Here is a 19,907-nt window from a genome sequence, read left to right as displayed (position 1 = left end):
AACCGTTTTGTGTCCATGCATCACACTTCAACATGTGACCTGCTGCTCAGGTGAAAATACGCATTAATGGCTTCTTCTTACCACTTGTACCTTGATGTACTAACCAAACTGAAAACACGTAACACGTAATAGCTATAATTATCAGTCTGCAAATGAAGTAAATATTGATTTAATATTGTTGAGAACACTGTCGTCAGTGCACTTATAGCCATTATACCATGTATAATAAAGATTCTAGGGAAGTTATTTTAAAATATAACAGTTCAGACAGCAGGAGACATGTTTGACTTATGTAGCAGTGTGTAAAAACCTAAGCAGAAAATTTAGTTACAAGTAAAAACTACTAGATGTTTATAGATATCTTCTAGTCTGGCTGGCTACAGTTGTCTTATAGGCTGTTTAGCGATATGACCACATTTCAGTTTGCTGTACGGTTTGCTGTTTGTTGCTTTCAGTGGTGGTATGCTTCTATGTTACCCCCTTCTCGTTTCCACACCCACCTATATGGAAAGTAGGTGATTCTGACCCCAAAACAGATCTTTCCAGATAGTAAGTGATATGTGTATCAAGGTCATTACAAATCAATCCAGTGGTTCGGGAGGAGATATGAGAAATACATACATACATACAAGCATATGAATATTTTTATAGTATACTAGCGTTTCACTTGTGACTTCGACTGAGTACACGTATGCTACACATATTGCACACATCTTTCCCCCCTTCCCTCTCCTCTCTCTGTCCATGTCCTCCACATCCCTCTCCACCTCTCTGTCTCCTCTTCTTCCCCCTTCTCTGTCCATCCCCTCGTCCTGCTTTTCTCTTTCCAGCTCCTCATGCCCCTTGTATCTCCTCCCCCCCCCTCTCATTGTGCGTCTCCTCCTCCCTCTATCTCTTCCTCCCCCTTCTTTGCTCATCTCACCTTTCCCTCCCCTTACCTCCTTCTCTCCACTCTGTCTGCTCAGCTGCATTCATCTGAAAGTATACACCCAGGAACTCATTCCAATACTAACTGTGCAACATGCTAGTCTTGCAGGCAGCCTAGATGCCAAGAATTACCAATCCTTTTCCATCCCCATCCCCACCCCTACTAGATCTAGGTGGTACTCACCTCACAGTACTTCTTTGCAGACAATAAGTAATATGTGTACCAAATTTGGTTGAAATCGATCTAGTGGTTTAGGGATGGTGTAGAGTATACACACATACATCGATTTATGTATATGTATAGATTCGGCAGGTTTGTAGTGCCTCATCTGCAGAACATCAAATTATTTCAGAGAGCAAAGGTAACAAACCGCCCACTTCCAACATTGTGCATCACATCCCGCTATTTCCCACTGGTAGCTCACAACACTTATAGGGTAATGCAGAAGTGAGAATAGGGATAATAAGATGTTAGCAGCCCTACCACTTAGATTCGGAACTTGGCCGTAAGATGGCAGCAGGGCGCGCCGCTTGCCGCACGCGCTGAGCGCTGTGTTGTGTTGTGTTCGGCAGGTGACAAGTCCGCCCTGATCTCCAGAGGGTTCGGGTTCGACACTGGCTCTCCCACAGAACTGGGCCGGTAGCTTGCGGCGCCCTCGCCTCCCGTCCGCTTCACACGGCGCCTAGAGCACCAAGGTCATCGTCACACTGCACTATTATCTCATATCTGCATTTGCTAATATACAAGCATGTCTGCTCTACACCTTTTGTGAGACAATGCTCGTCAAGAGTTCTCGAGCGCTGCCATGTACCTGCGAGGCTTGGGCCACGGGCTGCCTCCCCAAGCACGGCACTCAAGAGCTTAACTCTCATACACACACACACACACACACACACACGCACAAAAAGTATAATTATTTGAAAAGTAGTTCACTTTCAGTTTTGTGAGTGCTTTTAACGTAATATTACGATTAACATAATTGCGGAAACCTTTTATTTTTAAAAGCGTATTTTTTAGAAGAAACTCTATAGTTTGAAGTAACTCGTCTTTACAGACATTGACGTCTACTAATTCTATTATCACAACTGTAAATTGCAGACCGCGAATTGTTGTTAAGCAAATTCAGATAAGATATAATAGTGTTAATCTCTTCTTTCATACACCTTGCTGAAGCGGTTTCAATTGGCAATTAACGACAACATAAATTTGAGTCTTATACAGCGCTAATATATTCACAATTTTGTATTTTAACTCGTTGATAATAAATACTAATAAGCACTCCTAAATTTGAGAGTGGTTTACTGAAGTTCTAAAAATATATTAACTGTATTCTACATAAACATATAGCTCATATCTTCCATTTTGCTTGGTCCCAATTTTTTATGATTCGTTCATTAGTTTTGGAGCCTTCTTTATTGTTTTTGTATCTTCTTTAAACCAAATTTTTCTAACTATTGCCTATAGACAACTTCGTTTAGGACTTAACTGTGACCAGCCTCCTATCGTTGTCTCACAAAGTACGATATTTACTCTTTACACTAACACCTGTGCAGTCCTTCAGTCACACATAATGGTATTTCGACTAAACGTGCAAGATAAATGACACTCTCAGCTGTTCACACCATTCACTGCTACATGATATTACCTAGACTGTCAAACGAAAAGTTAGTTATCCATTCTCAACGACATTTGTATGATCCGCATTTACATTCTAGGAAGCTGACAGTGAACTTCAATACTTAGTGTTTACCTGAATACCTAGTAGATAAAATTTAGTGATAAGACGCATTTATTCGAATACCTTTCTTTTTAGATTTAATACACAGTTAATGAGAAATCAAAAAGCAACTCAAGACCTATTAAGGACATTAAATGCTTTCTAAAATTACGGACACATTACTCAAAATTTTCCTTCTTCCTACAATCAACTTGCCTTTAACCCAAACTATTGTAATACCTTTCATTATTAGTGACGTAACATACCGTTGGCCCTTTAATGTAGAGAGTGAATTTTCAGTTATTAGCAATGTAATGTCTGACAGCAAAATATTTATAAGTAACTATTGCAAAAATTGTACTTGCTCGTATGTCGTTAATATTTGAGTTCGAGTCACAAAATCTTGAGCCGAATCGGTTGAACACATGGCTATCTGAGTGTGAAGACATACCAGTGGTGACAAATTCTTTTACTGCTTAAGTGAGACACACTAATAGACCCTCCTCAGAATTCCCACATGGGACTCCACTATCACCTAAAAATAATATAAAAAATAAAGGAAGAAGTCAAGATTGCCTTTATTATGTGAAAATACTGTAAAACATAACGTAACACCAAAGAAACTTGACCACAGCCTTAAGTGCATTAAAGACAGGGACGAGGAAACTCCGAATCAACAATTAATATTTACCGTTAGGTTGTCTTTTCTGAACTCCCAGCGTATATTTGGACTCATAGTAGTGAGTTTTGTTGCAAATGATCTGTTAGTATCGCTCTGATTAAATATGTGCTCAGAGAAATGGTTCTTTCGTTACATGGAAAATAATTTAATGACACGCTTCTATCATTCTTATTTGAATTTTCCGTCACTTACTTAATAACTCAAAACTCGTTTAATTCTTTACTATATAGTGAAACGTTTACATAGATAAACATTTACAGGTAATTAAGGTGTTTTTACTGACTCGTTACAAGTAAAATAAGATTAATGGATATAGGTATCAATAACTATCAGGAATAGCATTCCTTGGAAGCGTGAATACGTTTTTTTAATTCTATTCTTAACTTGATATAAAGAACATAAATGTAAAACGTGGCGTCTTTAACTTCACTTTCAATGTGGTGTTCACTTTTTCCTTACCGATACTTGTTAAGTTAGAATGCAGTAAGAAGAAGTATTTTCTGAGAATAAGGGAAATTACGCTTCTAGAACTTCGTAGCAGATAAAAATTCATCGTTTTGTTTCCCTCAGTAACTCTCCTCGTTTCCTAACTTCACAGACGTTCTCCTGCCTACCTCGCAGCACTGACGCTCTTGGAAGAAGAGAACGCCTTGCTTATAAGAGTGTTAGCCCGTAACGCAGGAAGAAGAACGTTTGTTCAGCAGCACCGATACAGTTTCAATCCGCCAGAGAGTTTCAAATCATTGCACGCTCCGCTGCAAAATGAAAGTTCGTTCTTGAAATGACAAATTAGTTCGATAAATATGTGGAAAATGAGAACAAGGAGAATAGTTATTTTCTGTGGATCTTTATTGTTACTAAATAGCGTAATGGAAACTTGACTCGTTGAAACGAACGAATGCGGTGTACTCACAATTATTACAATGCTGCTATCTAGTTTTGCTTTTAGTCTTAATCTTACTGGACAAAAATTTAGTCACCATCCACCTTGTAAAGCGTAACGCATCCATGAGGTCCGATAAGAAACTCCTATAAGAGAAGCTGTACAAATTTATGACCTTACGTGGTGTCAACGTTCTATTATCTCTGCCACAGCAACGACCTGACCGACAATGGTGTGTGGATGCCCCCCCCCCCCCAACCCCACCCCCCTACCCTCCCTGGCGTGTTTGTTTCAGACCGTTAGATTTGTTGAGTAAACTTCCTGCGTTGGTACTTTGCGGATCAGTGGAGATGAAGGTTGCTCTTTCATATTACTCATGTCAAGCAGTCACAATATTGATCAACACAAGATTAATCGTCTTGGAAGAATGGGCTTTTAATGTCAACTTCAGCAATAAGGTTACAGGCAAACGTCTTTTATTTACGGCACCTAGGTGTAGCAGATTCAAGATACCTGCCATGCCGACTAAAGATTCAATTTACGCTTAATTAAAATATCGTCATAATAATCAGCTTGTACAATACTTTGTATTCAGACATTCTGGAACGCTTTCTGTGGCTTACGAGGAATCCATCTAGGCGAATCATTGAGAAACAGACAGAAACAAAATTAGTCCAACCAGACAGCGCACTACCACATGTCTGCAGTAGAAGGATCAATCATGAAGTTTTAATTTTCAGCTCGAAAAAATAAAATTACATGATTAGACATTTGTTTTGTACGAATTGGTGGTATCACAGTGATGTAAAGTATCATTTACGCTAGGTTCCAGCCACGTCAAGCGCTTGAATATCCACGAGCTTACGGAAGAGTGTCCTTGCCCGTTATCGAGGGGTGACTGATATTAGCTTGTTGCTGTCGTGCGTATATAGTTGTGCTGCCACAAGTGATGTCAGAAGAGGCCAGTTCAGGCCCATATAAGGTAACGTTCTTGTTGCGCGCCCGTCGCTCCTGCGATCGGCCATCGGAAAGTTGAAACGAACGTGTCAGGCACATAACAAAAACATTACCATTTTATATAAATTAAAGGTGGATGAGGTCTGAGCATCATCGGGTCCTTATGCGGAATCAGGCAGTGATTAGTCAAAATGTGTGTGGGACTGGGACTCGAGCCTGGAATGTCCTGCTTACTAGGCAGTTGCATTAACCACTGTGCCACCTAGACACAGTCTCTATCGCAAATGCCCGGACTGTGTCGGCACGCTCCCCAGATGACCCACCCACCGACCCATCACTACTTATCCGCAGTCCCCGGCAGTATTCCCCATTCTCGCCGATTTTAGATTCCCGTTGGTGGTCGAACAAAAAACGTGCATCACACTGCAGGTTGTGGATCCATTGCCTACCGATATGAATCAGTTACATCAGTTAGGTGACTGTGTGGTTCCTGTTCTTTCGGGCATGGCCGAAGAACAGACGTGACGCATTCATATAATTTATACAAAAACGTTACACTGTATGGCGCCGGACTGGGCACTTTTGACGTCACTGTCGACAGCACAGCTAAGTAAGGGCGACTGGAGCAATTACATATCTGAAACATACTGAAGCCCCCACAATATATTACCGTAGTCTGCCGCTAAAGAAGGCACAGCGCGTTGATACAGTGGAGATGGGATGTGCCATTCTGATATGCCTCCCCTACTGTGCTGTGGTGCATAGGTTTCAATGCGTACTGTACACATATAGCTGTATATATGCAAAATAATAATTACTTAACTTAATTTTTTCGAAGTGGTAATTGAAACTACACGAGCGCCCCTCTTACACCGTAGTGACTTCTTCGCCCACTGTACCAGGGCCTTGTGTGCAGCTCTGCTCCCACAGTCCATGCCGATCAGTTTTCTGCCGTGTTCATTCTGACGGTCATTTTGAAGGTGACTAACTTTCTGTCCATACGAAGTAGACGTCGATAGGCGTAAAAACACGAGTCGGTGCAGGCGAGTAACGCGAGCGTCGCGGTGTGCGCAGGCCACAACATGTCGCAGGCGGACGGCAACAGCACGGGAGGCGACAGCGCCAGCGGCGGCGGGGGCGGCGGGGGCAGCCGCGGCCCGCAGGCGACCGGATGCTACCGCAACTTCGAGCACTTCGGGTCGCGCGGCCGGCGGCCGGGCAGCGCGCCCACGCCGGGCCTGCCGGGCCAGCCCTCCAGCTCGCCGCCGCCCACGCACCCGCTGCTGGACCTCCCGCCGGGGGGCGGCGCAGCCGCCGCCGCCGCCACCGCCCTCGTGAGCACGGGGGCGGCCAACGCCGCGCCGCCCCTCGACGAACTGCAGCCCGCGGCCGCCATCGCGCCGGGGGGATACGTGTCCCCGGTAAGTACGATAAACGCCTGCCCCACGTGTCCGCACGCCGCCTGCGAGCCCTCCTCAAGCCGGCCGCCCGACAAGCACATCCGACTCTGAAGGCTCGCCGCAGCTCCTCCCGAGCCGCGCCACTGTTTATCTCATTGCAACAAATAACAGTGCCCAATGACATAAGACTGCAACAAAATTTACACTCTCTGGAATATTTATAACGAGGAACCTGATTCTCTGTCACTCTCTTGACAACCAATGTAAAGTTTAATCCTATCACTAGACAGTCCAATACATAGATACAGCTTATGACAGTTAGCCATAAAGTTTTAATTATATCTGGAAGAAAGTGAAGTTATTAAATTCTTACAGAATGAGCTTCCACTCAGTTTTAGATGGGGAGCTGATTTTTAAAACATCCTGGCACATTGAAACTGTGTACTGGACTGGGACAGTAATCTGGAAGTTTTACCTTGGGCCAGCAAATCCTCTGTGGACTGGTCTGTCCTGGAACGACTCACAAACTGCCGTCAAAGCTGAGCTACCTCCAGTACCTCATCTCGTACCTTTCGAAACTTCACAAAGGTTCTCCTGCATACGTCGCAGTACTAGCACTCCTGAAACAAAGGATGCTGTGGAGTAATGGCTTAGCCACAACCCAAGGAGATTGTTCTCACAGTTAATTTTCGCTTTGCAATCAAGTGTTCGCTAATTTGTAACTACATGGAAGATGAAAACTGTGTGGCAGGTCAGTATACGAACCTGAGGGTAGACAGTACTGGTGGAAGTAAAGTAGTGAAGGCACCTGGACATCTTAATCTAAAGAGCATTTGCCTGTGAAAGGCAAAGATTCCGCATTCTAGTCCTGGTTCTGCCTACAGTTTGAATTTGCATTGACGTTGCTATTAACTGTTTGGAAAATGTTATGTTCTTACTAAAGAAGTTTTATTTTCCCAGATTACACTAAACACCTGAATAGGCAACTAGTTTCCGCAATTTAAATTGCCATCTTCCTATCTCAGCCATTGTGCCACTCAATGTAGCGCACTGTCATCTAGTCCTAAACATATTTGGGAGCAACTCGTTGAAGAATAAGCTCCAATACAGCGTCTTATATCACAATAAAACCGCGCATGTGGTAAACTCTCACAAAAGTTTGTGATAAAATGTATTTTATCAGCTGAGTGTTTACACAAGTGCGTATTTCATCAGAAACTTTTGTGTTTGCCACAAGAATGGTTTTATTATGTGATATAAGACGCTACATTGGTGCATCTCATTCAACTAGTTGCTCCCAGAAATGTGATTAAATAAAAGTGCACTACAGTGAGTGCCACGACGGTTGCGATCTGAAGAAGGCAATTTAAACTACTCAACTAGTTCTCTCTATATGTATTCATTGCTACATGGGCAAATAAAACTTCTTTGGTAAGAAGATTACATCTTTCAGATTGAGAGATCTCTCTCTTGCTGACATTGTAAAGTAACCATGATTGTTTGTCTGTTTATTTGTAAGACCTTCTATGCAGTACTGAGAGACACTGAAATCTCCGCGCCACACTACCGTAGGAGGGGAGCTCAAGCAAAATGGCGTAGACCGCCTCCGCATTATCAATGGGCTGCGATACCGCTGCCGTACTGTGGCACAGGCATGTCAGTGCCAGCCAGCACTGCACATATGTACTTGCAAATAGACAAAAAGTTAACTACGGAATTTCATTTTTTATAGATGATAATTAAAACGATATGACGAAGCTTCGTACATAAAGACACAGACTCACTGCCATCGACTGAGATACGTCACGCAATAATGGTCCTTGAAACAACAATCCTCGATAGGGACTGAGGAACAAAGTAGCATAAGAATATTGCAGGATCGTAAACAATGTTGATTTGAAAACTACTATCGGTATTGGACAGAACGCCATGATTTCCAGTGCAAATAGCACATGTATATTCTCTCTGTAAGAGCCGCTTCTCTACTTCTAGTTTCGTTTTCTTTACTCTAATGACTCATCCCAGTGACTTTAACTAATGCAGCTGAAGTCGCAGCTTCCTTGCGTCAAGATTATCAATACCTGACACCCGTGCGTAACAACTCTAGTACCGATAGGTACATTGGTTGGGTCCAGGCAAGAACTACTATACAAAAACACACAGCTGGTAAACAAAATCTGCCTGAAAAGCAAAATTCATAAGAGAAGGTAATAAACAGCTGATATAAAACTAAACGATGCCCACATAAAACAAATATGCCTGGAACGCCAGCAGGATGAGCACGTGATCTTTCAACAGCAACGAATAACTTATTTCTGATTTCATACTGTCACTTTGGTTTCGACCGTGGAACTCATCTTCAGTGGCTTTCCTGTTTCATTTACATTTTCAAATAGCAAGGATAGTGTACTACCGGTATCACGTGGAATCCTTAGATACAGATCTTTACAACGCCGATAAATGTATTTTATTGCAAGTCACATTTAACGCAAAACATACATATACCACTGGATTCGATTCATACCCTGCAAGATATAGTAAACTGACAACGAAGCATCCCAATCCAGACCTCTCAATCTCTCTTTGCTGTCTGTGAAAGACATAACGTAACCCACTAAAGATGGCCGTCGTTCAACAACCGATTTACCGAAATAAAATCACTGGTAAGTGCCTATTTTCCGCTTGCCATTACCGTGTTATGTAGTTATACAAAGCGATGCACAAATATCTTATTGTTTTTCCACATTATGCATATACGGACACAAAATTCTGTTAAATTTCCTGTCACTTTTACGTTGAAATATATTCCTTTCTCAAGCAGAACTGAAAAAAGAATGAACTTGTCTCTGTATCAATTCATAAAATCATACCAGTATCGTTGTTTTGTCATATAGTTGAATACCGCATAATATTAAGGACGAAATAACAAACAATGCTTGGGAGGAATCAGTGTGTAACGGCCTTCTATGTAGCAAATGGGAACGCGTAGGACAGCATGAGAAGTACAGTCTGTAGTATCCCCATAAGACTTGTTCCCCCATAGGATCTTAAGATCTTAGAAAAGCTGGAAAACTCCAAATATATGAATTTTTACCAACGGCTGACCCCTAACTACTCCATGACCAACAATCCATCAAATAGGACGTTCTTATCGGTAGACGAAATGTTAAAGAAACTTTTGGACTAAGTTAAAGAAAACTTAATAACTGTGACTTGAGTACGCATGATGCAACTATTTAAGGTATGGGCTAATATCTTGGTATAGAAACTTCCTCTCCTTGGAACAATCATGCATGGTTCTGGAAATCTGTTCCACCACTTACAAGATGTAAATTAAGCTAACACTCGCCCTTATTCACTACAATTTTTCGCTAACAAGTCCATTGTACATTAAATCCACTTCCGTTTTTCACAAGACTGTCTTAGAAATAGAACTGACTTGTGAACTAATGCTAAATGCAGCACGAATCGTTGTTGAAAAGGTTTTAACCGTGGCCGTAGTACTACTCATTTCTGCCTCACTACTGTTTTCTTTTGTAGTATAAAACATTTTCAGATCCAGTTATGCCCTTCAGCACATTGTATTTTTTCTGAGTGACTCCAGCGTTTCACTTAATGGTCAAAGCTCCATTTTCTGTTTATTGGTAACTTCTACTTCAAATGCGTGTGTAGTGCAGAAGTAAGGTATTTCATTAGTAATTTCTACTTGTAGAGTAAGTGTCAACGTAGGCAATGGTGGGAGAAGACTGTGAAGCATCGAAAGCTGACACGAAAGCTCTTAAAACCTCAGCCCACGATAAAAAAAAAGTCCAAAGCACAGCGTTATTGTGGCAATTCCATTTACTTTGAAGCGGAATGTAAAATATGCTGGCTTTACATCAATGAGGACCACAAAGTGAAATTTTATTTTACAGTATTTAAAAATTTGAGGCTTCGTAAATTCAAGAAAATACCACATTTTTCTTTTCTACAAGAAACAGATAAAAACAAGAAACGCAAAAAGTCACAGGAAGCTGGTCCGTGTGAAACATGTCGAACTGTGCAATAAAGCGAAACATAAAACTCGAGACACAGTAATGTAAAAACAAATTTTAGAAAAAGAAAAGAAATCTTGGTCTATAACTTATCCGGCGAGAACTGCCCTTAAGTTGTTCCTCTTTATAGTATTGCTGTACATGCGAAGAAATTCACAATTCTTGGCCTTTGGTGGAAAGGGGAAGGGGGTAGCGTGGGGGGGGGGGGGGGGGAGGCGGCTGAATTAAAACGTCGTACTTAACCGACAGCAGACACCATATTCTGTAATTGGCTGGAAGCACTCTTGCCGCGGTGCATATCGTTGTGCTTCTCATTCCCTGTTCCTGTGCCTTTCTATAACTACAGGTGGCAGATACTAACAGGAACTTCAGTTCTTGTTGCACTCACACTAAGGGGTTAGTGGCTTGACTGTTAAAATACAAGACGAGTTTCCGTACTTGTTACAGAGGATAAGTGCCTACAAATCCTAGCTGACCGTCCATAAAGAATCATGACGCTCCTGGCTGTGTTTTCGTCAGCTCCATTCACTTCTTAATTCGACAAGGAAACGGCAGATTTTAACACTCGTGAATGAAACAATGACTTTACCAAGAACATAATCTGGATATATCATTTAGCGTCGCGAGTAAATCTCGACTCAAATAGCACATATTTTACATATTCGTCACTTATACAGTATTTTGGAAATTCGTATTTTATATCGAAGCTTTGTAGTAATGACTGCACAAAAGTTCGTGTTTACGAAGGCTATCGAGAAAGATTTCTCCTTAGGATAATGCCATGAAGCAGTATGCCTTACAGATTACTCGCATATCACATTTCAAACGTGCTCACCCGGACACATTTCAACGCGAGTATAGGCGCTTTTGGTATCTGAATGTAGCTTTGATTGTAGGACTAAAAGTCTGTCTCTTTTCTCTGACATGCAATCCATTACTTCTTACGAACGTAGTAAAACTTTATACCTATTGACATATGGTTTTAATTATATGAAGTAACAACAGCCAGGATAATACTATGACGTTAGTCATTTTGTAGCTTCCCCTGCGTGTCACTGGAACTTTGTTAGATTCAAGTAGAGAAGGAACCGCTCTGAAGTAAGATATAAACCAACATTTACTAATTTTCTTTCACATAGTATTTAGATCATTAATTTAAATCTAAGAAAGTACTATCATTGCAGATGTTATATACGCTGTATAAGAAAATGTGCTGTTCACTCAAATCACCTTTAAAGACTATTTCGGTACGAAAAACAGCTTTCCCAAGATTTCTTGTTCTTAATATTTTTGACTAATTTTGGACGCTACATCTCTTCTCGGTGACATACAAAATTTAATGATCTCTTGTCTACATATCTGACATTTTTACACAAACATATATTTTCTGGAAGAAAGGTACTATTTACCGGTGTTTATATTTTAATTAGGGACCAATCTAAGTTTAGAAGTATTTTAATCCCTGAAGTAATTTTAATACATTTACATCAATTTTACAAGGGCGACTAATCAGTTATTTCTGTCAGCTTGTATATGCTATTCAAAAGTTATTAAGAGCCCTCTGATTCTAAATGGGCCTAAGTGATACTGTAATTCAGTGTCTAACTTTATCCTATTTTTGCACGAATCTTCTAACTGGTGACAGGCCTAAATATGAAAATACTAATTAAATCTTTAAAGGAACTGTTACTTATCTTTCCGCACGTATTTCTCTCCTAGATCGTTCAAACTACATTTTAATGTTTCGAGCGGCCCCTCCACTGTTGTGATAGAGTTACCTCCACCGACTTTCAACTTCTAACGAGGTTATGCAGTCTGTTTCCGTACTTCTAGTCGTCTGTTTGAATTGCATCTCATACAGAATCTTTCGTATTTATAATTAAAGGAATGTGTTAATTGGGTTTACTATGTAGTTCTTAAGAACTCCTAGAATACGTGCAATAGGTCGTTGCTCACTTACATAGAAATTTGAATAATTAAATAATAGCTTATAATGTGAAATCCAAATTTCTAAGAAGTTAAAATAACTGTATACCAATGGGCGCTCGATGTGACACATTTTGTCTTGTATTACACAACAGTTGTCTAGGTTTGATGACCTGCTAACCCATCAAATACCATATGTAACATATGTGATTTCATTTAATGAGGTAGTTTTTTGCTCCCGTCTACATTTACTTTATGACCATGTTCTTAAGGAAGAAATTAATGGATGACAAATCTTTTAATGCATGTTGCAGATTGTATGCGTAATAATAAAATAACGAGAGCAAAATCGCGCCTTTGGTGTGTGTATGAGTGTGTGTGCGTGCGTCTGTCTTTGTGTACGTGTGTGTGTGTGTGTGTGTGTGTGTGTGTGTGTGTGTGTGTGTGTGTGTGTACTTATGTAATTAGCTACATCCTAACCTTTCATATTGTGTAAATTATTAATTGTGTTTTTGTGCCTTTTCCTCAGTATGTATGGTAGAGTATTGTAACGATCCATTCATTCGAATTTCTGTCTCTTTGAGTGGAGCAGCCTTTGTAATTCAAAGCGTTCTTCTTTGCTGTCCTTTCTTGACATTTACTGTTATATTTGTGGTTTTATTTTTTCTCTGTAAGTGTTAATTATTGTTTTGATTGCTATAGCTCTTGTTTGATAAAAATATTAATTTCATAACATGCTGCTTTATAAATACGAAAACTCATTCCGCGTTATACATAAATTTCAATAGAATCACGAGGTAGAGGTTTTGTTAGAAAACAAAATAAATGACACTTCTGTTTGTAAAGAATATTTTTTATGTTATGCTAGAACAACACCAGAAATACCAAAATCTGTTACCGGTCTTTAAATAGATACTGTCAGATCTAATCTGCAGTCAGAGAAATACACTCAAAATGTGCTAAATTTGTTCTAACACAAAGTTAAAGTCTGAACTCACGCGAAGTTGCCGCTGAAGGTGCTACTGGCTGTTTTCATTTGCTAAGTAAACTCTAACATGTTCTTTATGAAACATAAATTCCGCCTGCTTTTGGATATCAAGACATTTGTTAAGTCTTTGACTAGTCCTCTCTCGATCTTTTTCTGTCTCTCTCTCTCTTTTGTAGGACCTCAAAAAAGACGACAAGAAAAACGAGAAAATCGATGAATTCCCTAGTGAGTTCGAATGTTGCTTTTGCACATCGAAGGTAGTATTGCCCATTTATCTCTGCTGTCTCTCTATCTTGTATTTTTCTAAAGTAAGATTTGCGGTGCTCGCAAGCTGTGGCCTCGTTAGCAGGAACTTTGCTTCAGGAGAGCTGCTCCGGCGTGCGTTCTTGCACTTAATGATTATGAAACGGATTTCGTAACATAAACGAAGTTCCTTAACAAATATGAAGCACAGACTCGCAGAACAACATTTTTTTCCTAACAATGCTCTGTTTCAGATACGTGTAATTTTTGCAACTTCGACTCTCGTTCTATATCATTCGCAGTTTAAGAATTTTTCAAAGGGAAATGTAACTCTGTAAAAACCGTAATAAGTACATACCACGTATTTTATGGGAAGATTAAATAAATACGGTAATAGTTTTCTTCTTTGTGATGTTAGTGGTAATTTGTGAAGTGCTCACAGATTAAAGATTCTTCCGAACATTTAGATGGGGTACTATTCAAGTGTTGTAAGCAGCTGATTCTCCTGCAAGTTAATTAGGCACGCATTTAAAGGTATTGTGCAATAACTGAGCTAATGACGTATCGCAAATCAAAATTCTGAATGAGAAACCTATATTTCAATAGCTAACAATGACGATGATAATTCAGAGAGCACCCTTGTTGGACTTCTCGTTCATCAGTTACTAGGTTGCTGAATTATACCTACCAGTATTTGTTCTTTGTTTACTGAATAAACTGTTCTTTGGAAGAGAGTCTTTCGACTGATTTGTAAAGAAAGTCCGTCACGATAGTTTTCGTTTCTACCGAAAGCAAGAAGAAGAGTGAGTTACATACATTTAAAGACAAATTCACTGTCCCCGACTGTTGCACTGACTGCAGCAGCTTCCGCGACATGAGCTATGCGGTAGCTAGTAACTACGAGCTGCGCAACAGAGCCACTTGCTTTGTTTAGGTAGTAGAGCCACAGTAATCTTCCTCCCCAAATGCGTCAAGTAAGTTCTCAGATACACCTCTTTCACTTGGATGGATGTGGTCTTTATAGCTTATTTTTCTCGCCGTCTCCTGATCTTCACTCGTTTTCGACCCCGAGAGCCATTTAAACGTTTTTGTCATGTTTACAGTTATTGCCTTATTTTCCTCTTTCATTAACAAATTCTAAGAATTTCATAGCTTACTTTCCTCTATTATTTGTTCCAAGTATGAACCTTCCCAGGGGTCTCGCCCTCCTGTAAATTCATTTATTTGAAGATACATTTAATTTTTGACCTTTTCACCTACCTACACTTTTGTACATGCTTCCGTCTGTATTATAACTATCATCATACACTCTTCCAAAAAAATTATTTTTTCGTGCTTGAACTGAACCATTAACTCCTATGTACGTCGCTTGCGGATCGATTTTTGATCACTTTTATTCAGCGTAAGAAGTTCCTTGATTTTCAATATTTTTCCGCGCATACTCTTTGTAATTTTATTTCTTTCCAGAGGCTTTCCTGTTTTCCTTTATGGACCACAAAAAGTAATTATCGTCGTCTGGTTCCTTCCTCCTCGTACACTCCTTTGTATCTTTCTTAGACTACCACACTTATTAATGAATTAAGTACATAATTCTGTAAGCATACAATTATTCTTTTGCTTTAATAGCCAAACACGATTCACCGCAGTTGTGGCGTCCATCAGTTGTTTTATAACATTTATTTCCTGATTCACAATCTACTACGATTCCGTGTATCTTCAGCCTTCAGTCTTCATTCTTTTGTTTTAATATAATGAATTATCTTTTCGATCATTGAAAATAATGTTTCTAGTTCCTTTGACGTATTTTCTCAGGACGTTATCCGTCTATTCCAGTTCACACTACCACAAATGCTCTTTTCACTAATAAACGTAAATACCACATCGCTTCTTTAGTAGACTTTCTGATTGTTGCACTTCCAACTTTTCTGTAAAATTTTTCGTAGGCCTTATGCTTAACCATTAGAACGTTCCACGTATCTCACTGTCTTTGCGGCTCTATATTAGAACACTGACTGTTACTTCGTTGGTGCAATTGTCCTTCTTTTCCGATGTCATATTTTCAATAAACAGGCATTCAGTTGTAACACTTTCCTTCTATGTAAAATACTAAAATTTACATCAACTATAAATGTATCCATGAGTACATTTCTCTTTCATCATAACACTGCTGTATTCTGTTCCAGTAGGCTGACATCTACAGATGCCGCAGCATGTCCATTTCAATGTCTCGCCGTTTTTCTTGTATTTCCTCTCCTTCAAGTCCGTATTTATGTCAACAATTTTTTACTGTCTTCTTACATCAGACAATAAATACAGGTAGGCCAGTGTTCCACACTGACTTTTTCTACATCAATTCTTTGTAATGTAAGTTGTATACTCTCAAGTCATTTATTTTTGAGTGAAATGTGTGTTTCCCTGCATTTCTTCTTGTTTTTAAAATTTCTTTTTCACTATTTCGTTCTAGAAGTCACTGATTCCCGAAAAATTGTGACGTATCCAAATACGAAGATATGCATGCTCTTCGCTCCAATTTGATATTCTTATCCTCACTACGGTTAACATTAGCTTTCTCTGTACATAACATGTAAATCACAACTTATCCATAAGTCCGTCATCCATCTATCGCCTACCGATTTGTCACACCAGTTACCTAACGGATATATAATCAGCAACAACTCAATCCTACTACCTTATCTGAAACCAAACAAAAACATTTATAGCATTATTTTGACGAGGATCTGAATCAGCCTTCTCAGTGACCAGGTTGAAAATCGGCAAAAATTTTTCGTTTAGAAGTGCAAGTAGTATATACCAATGAATATTTCAACAAAATTCTGTAATTAAGTTACATAACTTAATAATATCGTATCAGAAATCAAAATTTACCTTTCGGCAAGTGGTTCAGTCATCTAAAGTCGGCGGGAACAGGTAGCAGGACATACAGTCGTTTTACAATTCAGAACTTTTTGAACTTGATTCCCTCCACACGATCGAATCCAGAACGAAAATGTGTTTCCAAATACCACAGTTCTGGAATAGTCACACTAAGTATGTGTGTTCCATCCAGGAGGGAAACAATAATATTAAAATCTGTTATAGGAAACAGTGTAAAAGTAATAAAGCACATGTTGAAAATCAGTAACTGATAATTTTTGTGAAGCTTGATATCTCAGAAGCGCCGCTGAACAATGAGCACAATTAGTCAGTATCATCAAAATCACATTGGTTTAACGTGTTTGTTTATTTACTACTATAGAAGGTGTTTATTCAACTGTAGATGAAGAACAGTCAGTAAAAAGTGCACTAGATCCCCGAATTAGCGACTGTTGCATTGATCTGAAGAATCAGTGGTATGCTGTTCACAAGTAACCATAAACCTGGAAGTCTGCTAATCGGATAAACAAGAGGGATTTTTTGGTCCCCTTAGTATGTATCCCGAAATTAAGTCTATTCAAGTTCGTTCATTGACGCACCGGTGAAAATTTCGTCACAGTTGTTCGACCCGAGTAAGTGTTTTAATATTCTCTAAATATGTGATATAAAATAAAAAATCTCTAAAATGTCTGCAACGGGCCACAGCTTTGCAACTCACACCAAAACATATGTACATAAAACACTGTGTGCTACACTGTTTTTAAAGCATCAGATACGAACAATTAAAATACCGTAATAGAAAATATCAGTTTAAATTTATGCATGCAGATAACTAGAGTCACATAATAAATGTTTATGTAAATAGAGAATGTAATTCAAAATTAAAAATTAATTGTATCACATTACCAATGAAATCCTGTTCAGGCACAAATTTTTCAGAACTGTTCTGCTGAAAAGAGGCCGTAGGATCTTCTTTATTCATGACAGACATTTAGCTAACCGGGAAGTGTGATGACAGTAACATTAATTTCAACTCCATTAGTGTGCTGATGTAGCTTCCGCATGCGGTGTTAGAAAATGAATGTTAGTATAACAGAACTGTGGCTTTTGTGTACTATGGATTTTGGCTCAACCTCCAAGATGGGCGCCTTTCAAACCGTATAAATGCTGCTGAGATGATGCTAGTCTGCAAATTTTGGATGAGCAGTTCATTGACAACGGGTAGAAATGTTATACGATGTTGTTTTGAGATCAACACATATATTGGTGAAGTAACGAATATCAGAGAAAGATGACATCTCTTAGTACAATCTTTGACCATATTTAATAACGCCATGTATCGCATGTGCAAATATTTCAGCAGGTGAAGTAAATTCCTACACTGAAAGGATACGTTCGCAGTATGGAGAGAGTTACAAAACTCGGAAAGAAACTTGACTTATTTTGTAAGGAATGTCTCTGTAAGTAACACTTCAGAGCTTATCAGCGTAATATTAATATGGAAACATGGCGTACAGCTTACACAGCATGGTATTAGTATGGAAACATAACGTATATGTGACACATGAGGACAGTCATAAATCAGATTGACCAGGGCAGCTATGCATTACAGGACTTGGTTAGGGAGGATGTTCCAAACAGTAACAATTACTTGGTTTCCATATAGCGTTGATGTTGACCAAGTGCTTCAGAAATCTGATTAGAAAGGGTCTATAAGTAATTTTGTGTGCCTGTGTAGTGATATATGAATGTAGGCTACTGAATGGCTTCGGCAGCTCTTAAAACACAACACAAAGTAACAAATTTCATAAAAAACTTAAATTTTTAACTGCGAGTTGCATCTGAAATCAGTGTGACCTCCTACCACAAGGTCACAGACAGTGTGCTTCATTATATTATGTAATACAAAAATATAATTAGCAGACAGGGCCAAAGTATCTGACTGTTCAGCAGTGTCGTGCTGCAATAGCGTCTAAAGAAGAGTTCGTCGTTATTTTTTAGTTAATGAGAATACGATTTATTATCTCCCTAATGCACTAAAAGCGTGTTTCATTACGATGTCCTTCGCTGACAGACAAAGAAACTAACATATGAGGTTACTCTCCTGAACAACGGGAAAGGATTATTTTTTGCCAAATTCCGTCACGAAATAATACGGTATGATTATGTTCACAGCAACAGAATTGTTCATCAGTGCTGACCTCAGTTTGATGTGCATCCTGGTATGAGCTAAAATCCATATGTTGCATGAGCTTATTAAAGCGCGGGAAGAGTAACAGGCAAGTGACGGGAACATGAGAATACATCTCACCATTATTAACTCCATGTGACCCTCACAGTCCCTGAATAGCCAAACACAGTGTGCTTCCACCAAACGAGCATGTTGCACAGTAGTCTCGTGATGACGCTAGCCTCACAGGAGAGTGACACATATCCAGTGACATTGTTTACACTGTTTCTATAAGCGGTTGCGTAACATTGCTTGAATAAAAGTATTGATTATCATAGAAAGTTCCATTCCGTTAGTAACTGATAAAATTTTCAGAGTAGCATTGCAAGTGCAAGAGATAGCTTTAAGTGGTCACAAGAACTACATAAAACTCTCGCGAAAGTATCTAAACACTCATACACACCATTCAGACTCGAACAAGCGAGTGACCGTTTATTTTAAGCTTTTCATAATCCACATTATAAAATACTCCGTAGGTTTCCTGGTATTCATACAGTGGCTATAGCAGTAAATTTTGTTGTTGTTGTTGTTGTTGTTGTTGTTGTTGTTGTTTGTTATTGTTGGAGTACAGTTAGATAAACCTGCATTACATGCATTTCCTTACCTGGATGCTGACGTCGACTAAATCTTTCTCTGTCTTTCTGCGGTATTGGTGAATGTTGTGTTGTGTGCATGGCATGCATGAATTTTCCGGACCGGGAGCAGTAGTGAGTCCACTCTCATGCGAAGACTGACATCTCATATTGGTTACAGCTCCATATAAAACCGGGAGAACTTGCAACCGCTAAGGATGTAAACCCCGTTTATGTATATGACAGCAAACACTATGAGTATGTCAGTCTTCGAGAATTACGATCTGCTGAAACTACCATTTTCACTATCCTACGTTTGTCACTGAGACATTGCTTGTGAAGTGACTCTGTGTGCTGCGAACTTAATGCTTTCTTTGTTCTGTCTTCTCAAATTCCCAACGTAAAGCTTTCGTTGTTCTAAAACTATTGGCGTATTTTTTATTAATAGTTTTACAGTTCTTCTTCGTTTTGAA

The 19,907-nt window shown here is 39.4% G+C and overlaps 2 protein-coding genes across 2 annotated transcripts in view; both read left to right on the top strand.

Moving 5' to 3' along the window:
• LOC124789685 (potassium voltage-gated channel protein Shab) overlaps nt 1-1,620 on the top strand; it is a 166,960-nt gene extending 165,340 nt beyond the window's left edge. The window contains exon 4 of the mRNA XM_047257122.1: nt 1,501-1,620. Within this exon, the coding sequence (XP_047113078.1) occupies nt 1,501-1,571 (71 nt within the window). The 3' untranslated portion in view covers nt 1,572-1,620. The remainder of the gene's footprint in view (nt 1-1,500) is intronic.
• Nucleotides 1,621-6,568: 4,948 nt separating this feature from the next.
• The window catches only part of LOC124789937 (putative lysozyme-like protein), a 252,635-nt gene continuing 239,296 nt past the window's right edge, over nt 6,569-19,907 (top strand). Inside the window, exons 1-2 of the mRNA XM_047257465.1 lie at nt 6,569-6,588; nt 13,692-13,772. The gene's annotated coding sequence lies outside the window, so the exon portion shown is untranslated. The remainder of the gene's footprint in view (nt 6,589-13,691; nt 13,773-19,907) is intronic.

This window comes from Schistocerca piceifrons, chromosome 3, assembly GCF_021461385.2.
Source record: "Schistocerca piceifrons isolate TAMUIC-IGC-003096 chromosome 3, iqSchPice1.1, whole genome shotgun sequence".
Classification (NCBI taxonomy): domain Eukaryota; kingdom Metazoa; phylum Arthropoda; class Insecta; order Orthoptera; family Acrididae; genus Schistocerca; species Schistocerca piceifrons.
This window is presented reverse-complemented; position numbering and strand designations above follow the sequence as displayed.